The 13,617-nt window shown below is 38.1% G+C and overlaps 1 protein-coding gene across 4 annotated transcripts in view; it reads right to left on the bottom strand.

Annotated features, from left to right (window-relative positions):
- Positions 1-13,617, bottom strand: part of OPHN1 (oligophrenin 1) — a 627,727-nt gene that overhangs the window by 253,154 nt on the left and 360,956 nt on the right. For all 4 annotated transcript variants that reach the window (XM_082609561.1, XM_082609562.1, XM_082609559.1 and 1 more), the window contains one exon: positions 11,178-11,281. In XM_082609561.1, coding sequence (XP_082465687.1) covers positions 11,178-11,281 — 104 coding nt within the window. The remainder of the gene's footprint in view (positions 1-11,177; positions 11,282-13,617) is intronic.

Genomic DNA, 13,617 nt, shown 5'->3' on the forward strand with positions numbered 1-13,617 from the left:
AGTTTAAAACCTTGGGTCTTTTCTCAGTTATGCCATTTACTAGCTATGTGGCCCAGGGTAAATATTCTTCCTCTCTGAATATAAACTTCACAACCTATTAAATAGGAATAATACTACCCACCTTGCTGTCTTGAATTCAGAAATACTGCCCAAGTGCCAGGTTTGTGTCTAAGCACTATACCATCCAAACTGGTCCATACAGCTGATCATCCAGGACTTCCCTCTCATTGTCACACTCAAGCTTTTTGAAGGTCTATCCTTTTACCTGTTCTTGCACTATAGAAACAAAACTCTATATTCACCTTTCAATCTGCCTTCCCAACCCCAACACTTAGGATATTAAGCATTGTTAGCCTTGCAAGATGAGAGTAATTAACAGTATCCTGTACTCACCCTCCTTCTTTAAACTCTCAACTCCTTCAGATTTGGTGAGGTGATGTCAAAGCTTGGGGGACAACACCCTGCCCACCACTCCAGGTTCACCTCCAGCCACCGTCATCTAGTTTATGTCCCATCAGTGCAAAAGGGCTCTTATTTCACACATGTATCATGCTCTTTCATGACTCCAACTTTGCGTATACTGTTTCCCCCACCCAAAGTGACTTTATCTATATTCTTTGACTAGCTAAACTCTTAACTTGTTCTGCAACTTGTAGTTCAGCTTTCATTTCCTCAAAAATCCTTCCCCAATATCATATACTGTCTGGTATGTGTTTTCTGCATTGTATTAGAGCTTCTTGTTTTCTTGTCTGATTTCCCTACTTGACTGAGATCTCCTCAAGGATATGGGCAGTGTCTTATTTATCTTTATATCTCTAGTACCTAGTAAAGAGTTAGTGCTCAATAAATATAAACTACATTATCATCCTTACCATTTTTTCTGAGAAAAATGATACTGAGCAACATTAAGTAATTTACTCAAGATCACAATTTACTAGGCCACAGAACTAGGATTTAAGACTAGTTCTTGAGACAAGAGTGTCCAAGAGGTGGAGTAGGACGACCGTTAGCTCACTTCCTCCCATGGGCACACCAATATTACAACTATTTATGGAGTGATGATCAATGATGAGAATCACCTGAAGACTAGCAGAAAAGATCTTCTACAGCTAAAGGTATAAGGAAGGAATCACAACTAGACAGGTAGGAGGGGCACAGGCATGGTATAGTCAAGGTGCACACCCCTGAGTACATGATCCACAAACAGGGAGATAATTAAAATTGCAGTTTATCCCTAAGGGGCAAGGGATAAACTGACCGCCATATGGGATTCCTAGTCAAGGGGTCCTGACTCGGGAAGACAAGGCCTCAGAACATCTGGCTTTGAAAGCCAGGGCTTCCTTTCAGGAGGGCCAGAGGGCTGTAGGAAATAGACACTCTATTCTTAAAGGGTGCACACAAAATCTCACCTGCTCTGAGAACCAGGACAAAAGCAGTAATTTGAAAGGGGCCTGGGACAAATCAACCTGCTGGTATTACAGACCCACCCAGAGAGACAGGAGACAACTGGAACTCACCCTGGGGACACAGACACTGGTGGCAGCCATTTTGAGGAGATAATTCTACCATGAGGAAACAAGTGCTGGAAAGCACCATTTTGGAGTTCCCCTTGTAGCTTATTAATGTCAGACCTGGCCCCACCCACCAGCTAGTTGGCAAAAGTCCTAGGACATGCTAGGCCAAGCAGCCAGCCACAGAGGGATACAACCCCATCCACCAGCAGGTTAGCAGCAGCAATAGGTCCCCCTGGACTACCCAGTCACTCCAGGACCCAGTGTGATCTAACAGAGAGCACAGGGCTCAGCCCTGCTCACCAGTAAGTGGGCAAAAACTCCAGGAACTGGCCTTACTCTGTAGCAGGCAGGCAACAGCCCCAGGATACACTGGGCTCCAACACTGCCCAGCAGTGTGCTGAAACCAGCTTTGAGACATACTGTGCCCCACAACCAGCTTACCCAGGATCCAGCCCCACCAAACAGCAGGATGACACCAGCACCCAGACCCCAGCTTGACCCAGCAACAGCTTGACACCTGCTCTGGGACCCTTCCTTTGGGCTTCACAAGAAGCCAACCAGTGACCTGGCCAAGCCCACCAGTGGGTAAGGACCAGGGCACAGCCTAAACTACCATGGGGCAGTAAACAGTTCCAGGACTCCCTGGGCCCCACAGCCAACTGCAGTGGAACTCAGACCAGCCCACCAACAGATGGTAGCTTCAACAGTAGGCAGGGCCTGGCAACTAACTATGGGGGTTTGCCCACCAGTGTGTCCATAATAGTAGGCCCCACCAAAAGAAGGGCCTCTTTTTATATATAAGACATTCTATTCAAAAGCTAGCTGCAGAATATACATTCTTTTCAAGTGCACATAACACTCTCCAGGATAGATCACAAGCTAGGATGCAAAACAAGTGTCAGAAAATTTAAGGAGATAGAAATCATATCAAGTATCTTTTCTAACCACAACACTATGACTAGAAATCAACTACAAGAAAAAAACTGCAAAACCCCCATAAACATGTAGAGGATAAACACTGTGTTACCAAACAACCAAAGGATCACTGAAGAAATCAAAGAGGAAATCAAAAATACCTGGAGACAAATGAAAATGAAAACAAAACAATCCAAAATTTGTGGAATACAACAAAAGCAATTCTAAAAGTGAATGTTACACCAATACAAGCCTACCTCAGGAAACAAGAAAAATCTCAAATAAACAACATAACCTTACACATAAAGTAACTAGAAGAACAAACAAAAGCCAGTGTCACTACAAGAAAATAAATCATAAGATCAGAGCAGAAATAAATGAAATAGAGACTAAAAAACAAAAAATAGAAAAGATAGAATAAATTAAGAGCTGGTTGAAAACATAAACAAAATTGATAAATCTTTACCCAGAGTCATCGAGAAAAAAGAGAGAGGGTCCAAATCAATAAAATCAGAAATAAAAAAGAAGTTACAACCAACGACACAGAAATACCAAGGATCATAAGTGATTACTATGATCAAACACCAATAAAAAGGACAACCTAAGAGAAATTCCTAGAAATAAATGTAAAAACTTCCAAAACTGAATCAAGAAGAAATAGAAAATACAAACAGACCAATTACCCGTAATGAAACTGAATGAGTAATTAAAAGATATACTCCCAACACACAAAAGTACAGAACCAGATGGCTTCACAGGTGAATTCTACCAAACATTTAAAGAAGACTAACACCTATTCCTCTCAAACTATTTCAAAAAATTATAGTGGCAATACACTTCTGAATTCATTCTGTAAGGCCTGCATCACCTTGATATCAAAGTCAGACAAAGACACCACAAAAACAGAACATTACAGGCCAATATCACTGATGAACATACATGAAAAAAATCCTCAACAAAAATTTAGGAAAGGCAATTCAACAGTACATTAAAAGGATCATACACCATAATCAACTGGGATTTATCCCAGGGATGCAAGGATGGTTCAATATCCACAAATCAATGTGATATACCACTTAATAAACTGAAGACTAAAAAATCATATGATCATCTCAAGAGATGCAGAAAGACAAAATGCAACATCCATTATGATAAAAAAATTCTTAACAAAATTGATATACAGGGAACATGCCTCAACGTAATAAAGGCCAAATATGATGAGCCCACAGCTAACATCATAGTCAATGGTGCAAAGCTGAAAGCATTTCCTCTATGACCAGAAACAAAACAAGGATACCCACTCTTACCAGTTTTAATGAACATAGTATTGGCATTGCAGGCCACAGCAATCAGACAAGTAAAAAATAAATAAACCAAATCCTAATTGGAAAGGAAGAAGTAAAAGTGTCAATGTTTGCAGATGACATGATACCACATATACAAAATCCTAAAGATCCTACCAAAAAACTATTAGAACTCATTGAAGAATTCAGTAAAGTTTCAGGATACAAAATTAATATACAGAAATCTGTGGCATTTGTACACACTGACAACAAACTATCAGAAAGAGAAATTAATAAAATAATCCCATTTATAATCACATAAAAAATAAAATACCTAGGAATAATCTAAGGAGGTAAAATGCCTGTACTCAGAAAACTATAAGATGCTAATGAAAGAAACTGAAGATGATACAAACAAATGGAAAGATACTCCATGCTTGTGGATTAGAAGAATTAATATTGTTAAAATGACCGTACCACCCAAGTTAATCTACAGATTCTATGTAATCACTATAAAACTAGCAATGGCATTTTTCACAGAACTAGAACAAGTAATTCTAATATCTGTATGTAAACGCATAAACCCTGAGCAGACAAAACAATCTTGAGAAGGATGAACACAGCTGAAGTTAACATGCTCCCTGATTTCAAACTATACTACAAAGATACAGTAATCAAAACAATGTTCTGGCACAAAAACAGACACATAAATCAATGCAACAGAACAGAGAGACCAATAATGAACCCACACTTATGTAGTCCATTAATCTATGACAAAGGATGCAAGAATATACAATGGGGAAAAGATAGTCTCTTCAATAAATGATGCTGGGAAACTAGACAGCTACATGCAAAATAATCAAATTGGACTACTTTCTCACATCATATACAAAAATAAACTCAAAATTAATTAAAGACTTAAGTGTAGGATTTGAAAGCGTAAATCTCCTAGAAGAAAACAGGCAGTTCTCTCTGTGACATCAGGCTTAGTAATATTTTATTGGATCTGTCTTCTCAGACAAGGGCAACAACAGCAAAAATAAACAAATGGGACTCCCTCAACCTAAAAAGCTTTTGCACAGCAAAGGAAACTATAAACAAAATGAAAAGGCCACCTACTGAATGGGTGACAATATTTGTAAATGATATATCTGATAAAGGGTTAATATCCAAAATATACAGAGAACTCATAAAACTCAAAATTAAAAAAAAAGAACAATTTAAAGAATAGACAGAGGGCCTGAATTTTTTGAAAGCAGACAAACAAATGGCCAACAGGAACATTAAAAGATGCTTAACATCACTAATCACTGGGTAAATGCAAATCAAAACCACAATGAGATGTCCCCTCACATCTGACTGAATGGCTATCATCAAAAAGACCACAAATAACAAATATTGGTGAGGGTGTAGAGGAAAGGAAACCCTAGTACACTCTTGGTGGGAATGTGAACTGGTGCAGCGACTGTGGGAAACAGTATGGAGATTCCTCAAAAATGTAAACATAGAGCTTCCATATGATCCAGCAATTCCACTCCTGGGTATTTGTCAGAAGAAAACAAACACACTAATTAGAAAAGATATATGCACCCCTATGTTCCGCATTACTTACAGTAGCCAAGATATGGAAGAAATCTAAGTGCACATCAGTAGATAAATGGATTAAAAAACATGTGATATATAAAAACCATGGAATATTACCCAGCCATACAAGGGAATGAAATCTTGCCATTTGTGTCAACATGGATGGACATCGAGAGTATTATGCTAAGTGAAACAAGTCAGACAAAGACAAATACCATATAATTTCACTTATATGTTAAATCTAAAAAACAAAACAAATGAACCAACATAATGAAACAGAAATAGAGTCATAGGTACAGAGAACAAACAGGTGGTTGTCAGAGGGGAAGTGGGGGGCGGGATGTGAAAAATAAGTGAGAAAGATTAAGAGGTATAAATTTCCAGTTACAAAATAAATGAATCACAGGTATGAAATGTACACTGTGGAGAATATAATCAATAATTATGTACTATCTTTATAGGGTGACAGATCATAACTAGACTTATCATGGTGATCCTTTTATAATACATAGAAATCCCGAATCACTATGTTGTTCATCAGGAACTAACATAGTGTTACAGGTCAATTATACTTGAAAAACAAACAAATAAACAAGGTAACTCATAGAAAACAGAGATCGGATTTGTGCTTACCAGAGGTGGAAGCTGGGGGAATAGGGAATTGGACGAAGGCATCTAAAGGTACTAATTTCCCATTATAAGATAAATAAATACTAGGGATGTTATGTATAACATGATTAATATAATTAACACTTCTGTATGCTATATATGAAAATTGTTAAGAGAGTAAATCCTAAGAGTACTCATCACAAGAAAAAAAATTTAATTTTGTACCTGTATAAGACAATGGGTGTTCACTAAACTTATTGTGATAATACTTTCATATTGTATGTAAGTCAGATCATTATGCTGTACACCTTAAACTTATACAGTACTTTATGTCAGTTATATCTCAGTATAACTGGATGGGAAAAATATTTGATATGAAGAATGAATGAATGAATAAGTAAATGAATAAATAGGTAAAACTAGTTATTGTGATTAAAAATGTAGCTCTCTTGCCTCTTACAATTACCTGAATGGGAAGGGATGAGAATCTTATAAAATAGTATTTGGGATTGTGCTCTGTAAAGTAAGCAGTACAACCCAAATGGAAGTTGATAGGCTGAACTACTAGTGTACACTGGTAAGTACCACAGTCAGAAAGAGAGCTGATTCTTCCAACTCCAAATGGGGCTAATGATACTTCACAGTGCTGCTGAGAAAGTAAATGAGGCACATGGCAGCAAATGTCTAGCTCAAAGCCTGGTGCACAGCAAACACTGAATAAATACTGGCTTTTATGGTGTTATCATTATACTAGTCTCACTTATTTGTATTATTTACCTTTCTAAAACAAAAACTAGTAAAAGGAACTGAGAGAAATGATAAGAAGAAACCATTTCCAATTCAGTTTATGGAAATTAAAGTAACTACTTCCACCTCCCCTTTGCTGTAAATGGACAACCAAGTTCCTCTTTCCATTCCATAAAGAGTCCCATATTTAAATTACTTAGGCTGACGCTTACTGCAGTTTTGCAAGTAGCCACTCAATTAAAAGGGCAGGGGGAAAGAATAACTAAAAGAAGCGCTTGCTCTCATCTGCTAAGAAGCTATGAAAGTGGTATCTGCTGCCTCTGGCCTCAGCTTTGCAGTAGGACCTGCCTAAGAAAGGAACACTGAAGTCCAAAATTTGGAAAGTAATGTGTGTAGAAAAAGAAAAGAAAGAGACTACAGGACAGTGTTACTTAAAAGCACTTGCCAGTCAGATACATAAGCTAAGTTCTGACAGAAATGGGACAAATTCTGTGCTACAGCACAATTTACTGGAACCACGTTGAAAGGTTCTTTGGCAATTGGCAGACTGGAAACTAAGGAGAGTTTTGGATTCATGGATGAATAACTGGCCCGCATAGAATCATGGATGAGATTTAGAGAAGAGCTAACACCCATCCTTCACTAACTCTTCCAAACAATTTCAGAGGAAGGAACACTCCCAAACTCATTCCACGAGGCCACCATCACCTTGATACCAAAACCAGGCAAGGATGTCACAAAGAAAGAAAACTACAGGCCAATATCACTGATGAACATAGATGCAAAAATCCTCAAAAAAATACTAACAAACAGAATCCAACAGCACACTAAAAGGATCATACACCATGATCAAGTGGGGTTTATTCCAGGAATGCAAGGATTCTTCAATATACGCACATCAATCAATGTGATACACCATATTAACAAGTTGAAGTAGAAAAACCATATGATCATCTCAATAGATGCAGAGAAAGCTTTCGACAAAATTCAACACCCATTTATGATAAAAACCCTGCAGAAAGTAGGCATAGAGGGAACTTTCCTCAACATGATAAAGGCCATATATGACAAACCCACAGCCAATATCGTCCTCAATGGTGAAAAACTGAAACCATTTCCACTAAGATCAGGAACAAGACAAGGCTGCCCACTCTCACCACTCTTGTTCAACCTAGTTTTGGAAGTTTTAGCCACAGCAATCAGAGAAGAAAAGGAAATAAAAGGAATCCAAATAGGAAAAGAAGAAGTAAAGCTGTCACTGTTTGCAGATGACATGATACTATACATAGAGAATCCTAAAGATGCTACCAGAAAACTACTAGAGCTAATCAATGAATTTGGTAAAGTAGCAGGATACAAAATTAATGCACAGAAATCTCTGGCATTCCTGTACACTAATGATGACAACTCTGAAAATGAAATCAAGAAAACACTCCCATTTACCATGGCAACAAAAAGAATAAAATATCTAGGAATAAACCTACCTAAGGACACAAAAGACCTGTAAGCAGAAAATTATAAGACACTGATGAAAGAAATTCACAATGATACAAATAGATGGAGAGATATACCATGCTCCTGGATTGGAAGAATCAATATTGTGAAAATGACTCTACTACCCAAAGCAATCTACAGATTCAATGCAATCCCTATCAAACTACCACTGGCATTTTTCACAGAACTAGAACAAAAAATTTCAAAATTTGTTTGGAAACACAAAAGACCCCGAATAGCCAAAGCAATCTTGAGAACGAAAAACGGAGCTGGAGGAATCAGGCTCCCTGACTTCAGACTATACTACAAAGCTACAGCAATCAAGACAGCATGGTACTGGCACAAAAACAGAAATATAGATCAATGGAACAGGATAGAAAGCCCAGAGATAAACCCACGCACATATGGTCAACTTATCTTTGATAAAGGAGGCAGGAATGTACAGTGGAGAAAGGACAGCCTCTTCAATAAGTGGTGCTGGGAAAACTGGACAGGGACATGTAAAAGTATGAGATTAGATCATTCCCTAACACCATACACAAAAAGAAGCTCAAAATGGATTAAAGACCTAAATGTAAGTCCAGAAACTATCAAACTCTTAGAGGAAAACATAGGCAGAACACTCTATGACATAAATCACAGCAAGATCCTTTTGGACCCACCTCCTAGAGAAATGGAAATAAAAACAAAGATAAACAAATGGGACCTAATGAAACTTCAAAGCTTTTGCACAGCAAAGGAAACCATAAACAAGACCAAAAGACAACCCTCAGAATGGGAGAAAATATTTGCAAATGAAGCAACTGACAAAGGATTAATCTCCAAAATTTATAAACAGCTCATGCAGCTCAATAGCAAAAAAACAAACAACCCAATCCAAAAATGGGCAGAAGACTTAAATAGGCATTTCTCCAAAGAAGATATACAGACTGCCACCAAACACATGAAAGAATGCTCAACATCATTAATCATTAGAGAAATGCAAATCAAAAGTACAATGAGATATCATCTCACACCAGTCAGGATGGCCATCATCAAGAAATCTAGAAACAATAAATGCTGGAGAGGGTGTGGAGAAAAGGGAACACTCTTGCACTGCTGGTGGGAATGTGAATTGGTACAGCCACTATGGAGAACAGTATGGAGGTTCCTTAAAAAACTACAAATAGAACTACCATATGACCCAGCAATCCCACTACTAGGCATATACCCTGAGAAAAGCATAATTCAAAAAGAGACATGTACCAAAATGTTCATTGCAGCTCTATTCACAATAGCCCGGAGCTGGAAACAACCTAAGTGTCCATCATCGGATGAACGGATAAAGAAGATGTGGCACATATATACAATGGAATATTACTCAGCCATAAAAAGAAACGAAACTGAGCTATTTGTAATGAGGTGGATAGACCTAGAGTCTGTCATACAGAGTGAAGTCAGAAAGAGAAAGACAAATACTGTATGCTAACACATATATATGGAATTAAAAAAAAATGTCATGAAGAACCTAGGGCTAAAATGGGAATAAAGACACAGACCTACTTGAGAATGGACTTGAGGATATGGGGAGGGGGAAGGGTAAGCTGTGACAAAGCAAAAGAGAGGCATGGACATATATACACTACCAAACGTAAGGTAGATAGATAGCGGGAAGCAGCCGCAGAGCACAGGGAGATCAGCTCGGTGCTTTGTGACCGCCTGGAGGGGTGGAATTGGTCGGGTGGGAGGGAGGGAGATGCATGAGGGAAGGGATGTGGGAACAGATGTATATGTATGACTGATTCACTTTGTTATAAAGCAGAAACTAATAAAAAATAAAAAAATTAAAAAGAAAAAAAAAAAAGAAACATGGATGAGGGTTGTGGAGACCCAATTTGGTATGCTCTGTTAGAGGTGCATCCCATGTCTAATCCACATTCAAAGCAGAGTGGCAAAACTTGTGGTTAATGACAAAAAAGAAAAGCAGTTTTTCAACAGTCTGCCACCAAATCTCAATCATCACTAATTTCCTATGAACAAGCCACATAAGAGAGATCTTCCATGGAGAGCACCAGCAATGGAGAAAAAAATGGCCCCCAAAGTCTCCAAATTTCTGCCTATCGAAATTGGGTCTTCATGCACCACAACTTTCAATGCTAACAAGTAAACCTTTTTTTTCACTTTATAAACAATTTGTAAATAAGTAAAATCCTTATAAATTATGCCCTAAGACCCTGTCTGAGAAACAGTTAAAGGGACACACTGAACTACTTTTAGAATATGAATAGTCAGTCTATCAGCTTTTATCTTAAGAAACCTTCAGGTGTGTGCATGTGTGTGTATGTGTGTGTGTGTGTGCCTGTGTTCCCAAAGCCCCTACCAAGATAGACAAAAGTGAGATAACAGAATAATTTTTTTAGCTGGGTGGTCATACATAAAAAATAATATATAATGTATAACATAATATAACATATATATACAAGTTCAGGTTCCTCCAGGTAAGTGAACTATCTTCTCAGTGTGTTAAACTCATCTTGCCATTTTGGGGAGTAGGGGAAAGTTTGGAGGGCAGAAGAAGAGGCATTAACTGCTTAAAGATATTTGAGCATTACATACAGTGTGGGGTATAGATTATTCCAACTTTAGGCAACAGAATACTCCTTTAAAAAAGGAATTTTGGAAAATGTTTTGTATTTTAAACTCTTAACTATTTAAAGGAATCCTATAGCAGAGCCTTCTTAAAAGCAAGTAATACTCTCCTCCAATTTATCCATAGTTTTTGCGAATTTTCCTTGTACAATGTGATAGACTCTTGTAATAATGATCTAAAAGAGTACAGGCACTTTCAGAAGGCCTGGAATCATTAACAGATATTTCACTCAACTGAATAGTATCTGGCCCAATGCAAACTTAGGCCACGGAGAACATATGAAGTCATGGCTTCACACGACAGTGGTGGACTTGATTCTTTGACACGAAGTCAACATATACTCTTTTCTGAGATGCAGTCACAGATAAATTTCAAAAAAATGTGGCCCATAAAAGAACTGACCTGCTGCTTAGCACCTGGCTTCTGCTCCATAGGTGTCATGGTGAGCGTTTTGGTCTCTTTCTCATATTGGCAGTAGTATTTCACCCAGGATATTCCCAAAGCCCCTACAAAGATAGGCAACAGTGAGCTGATAGAATAAGTATTTTGGCTGCATGGTCAGTCCACCCCTAAGACAGAAGCTGTGTACAGATTATTCTTCATGGTCATGATCCAGATCTAGTGCTACTTTTCCCCTGAGCTCCAGCCCTGCAGTACCACCTGCCCACTACACAGATGGATAACCTAATCATCATCAACTGCTTTCCATATCTGCTCTGGCTGGCTCCAAAGCACTCTCCTTGCCATGTTCCCTGTGAATGCTCCCATTATATATCCTATTGTATGATCTGGAAACATCTGTAATCTTCTGCTCCTCCTTCCCTGTAACCTGCCCTTCTATCCCCTACATGTCTCTCCTTTCACCCCTTTCAAAACTGAATTCATTCAGGACCCTATTTCTGACTTTAAAAAAAATGTTTTATGAGCTATTTCAAACAAAACAAAAATTCCCTATTTCTCCAATTAATTCTTTCAGTAACCTTCTCTTTGGTTTCCCCCATCTGTGATCACTCCTTTCTAGCCCATTCTCTACTCTTTTGCTAGATAAATAGTTTTTTTAAATTATAGGTTTATTTATATCATTCTTTTTATTATAAACCACCCATGGCTTTCCCATTCTCTCCAAACTCCTTAGGTTGGCTCACAAAGCCTTTTATAATGTGATTGTATTTACCTTTCCAACTTTGTCTTTTGCCACCCCCAAATGTATGCTCTGGTCTCATGGAATTATATTCAGTTACCAAAAAAATAGGTTGTAATATAATATATAGACCAAGTTCAAGACATATTTAAAAGTGAATAGGGCACTATCACTAATTATATCAGGACAACAAGAATAATCCAGGACTGTTCTTGGAAAACCAAGATCCTACAAACAAATTATAACCTCACACACCTCTGTGCCTTTATTCATGCAGTAGTATACACTTGGAATTTTCTTTGCCATTTTCTTTACCTGTCAAACTCCCAGTCATAATTCAAGTTTCAGTTCATATATCACTTCCTCAGTGAAGCCCTTAGATATATGCCCCAAATGCAGTGCTCAACACATTTCATTATAGTTCTTGATATACTTGTGTCTTAATCAGACTGTGAACTTCTTGAGGGCAAAAAACAAATTTGATCTATTTTTTGCACCCCCAATGCATTGCATATTGTCTGGCAAAAAGGATTCTTAGTAAGTGTACATTCAACTGAGTAGGCATGTCATATCCATTTAACAAATCAGAAAATTGGGGCATAGAAGGATCACATAGTTAGTTGATATTAGAGCCAAGATTACATACTCATTACTCTGTGCCTCTCTTATAATATAGCAGTGGTTCTCAAGTAGGGGCAATTTTGCCTCCCAGGGGACATTGGGCAGAGACATTTTAGGTTATCACACCTGGGAAGTGCTATTAGAATAAAGTGGGGAGAGGCTATAGATGCTTCTAAACACCTTATAATGCATAGGATAACTGCTAAAAACAAAGAATTAGCCAGCCTGAGATGTCAATACCACTGAGACTGAGAGATCCTGCAATGGAGAGTTGAAGAAATGAACCTGACAAATAGAAGAACACATCTTTGAAAACCATCAAAGTGAGTTGCTCTAAGGGATGAAAAGCATGAAAATATGACTGCTGAAATACTATGTTTTGTGGATTTCAGTGGGTTTTGCCACTGGTAACCTCTGGGTAGTCTCATCTGCCTACTCACCATGTAGAATAATTCTGGTCAGGGAATGAAATCACAGGCTTTGGGGACATTGGGTCATAGTTCAAAAGGAAAATCAAATAACACATACAGGTTTACATAATGTTATTTAGGAGGTGGAAAAGCTTGAACCCTCTGCAATATTCAGTGACCAGATGAGTTAACCCATTTTCCTTGGTTAGCAATGAACAACTGTGTTGCTCACTGAAATCGCAATGGTTGTGTAGTGCTTTAAGGGCAAGTTTATGATCCTAAGGCAGTGGAAGGTATAGGGTATAGCTGTAGGAGCATAGGTTTTGGCATTTCACGAACCTGATTTTACACTTAGCCCTGCTACATGATAGTTGGGTGACTTTCAACTAGTGATCTCTCTAAGCCTCAGTGGCTTCATGTGTAAAATGGGTATGATAAGGTGGCTTCAAAGATTACATGAGGTAGTATATTTAAAGCACTTAACACCATGCCTGGAACATAGTAGGTATAATAATTATTATTTTATGTCTCCTTTCTCCTACCTCCCTTTTAGCCCCAAAGAGTCATTGAAAGGATTAAGCAATTAACAATCCCCATTTTGAATCTCAGAGAAAACCTTAGGTCTTATCATCCCACAGCCTTTGTAAGACAAATCCTTAACCTCCTCCTC

Source organism: Mesoplodon mirus (genome assembly GCF_964341445.2).
Source record: "Mesoplodon mirus genome assembly, chromosome: X".
Classification (NCBI taxonomy): domain Eukaryota; kingdom Metazoa; phylum Chordata; class Mammalia; order Artiodactyla; family Ziphiidae; genus Mesoplodon; species Mesoplodon mirus.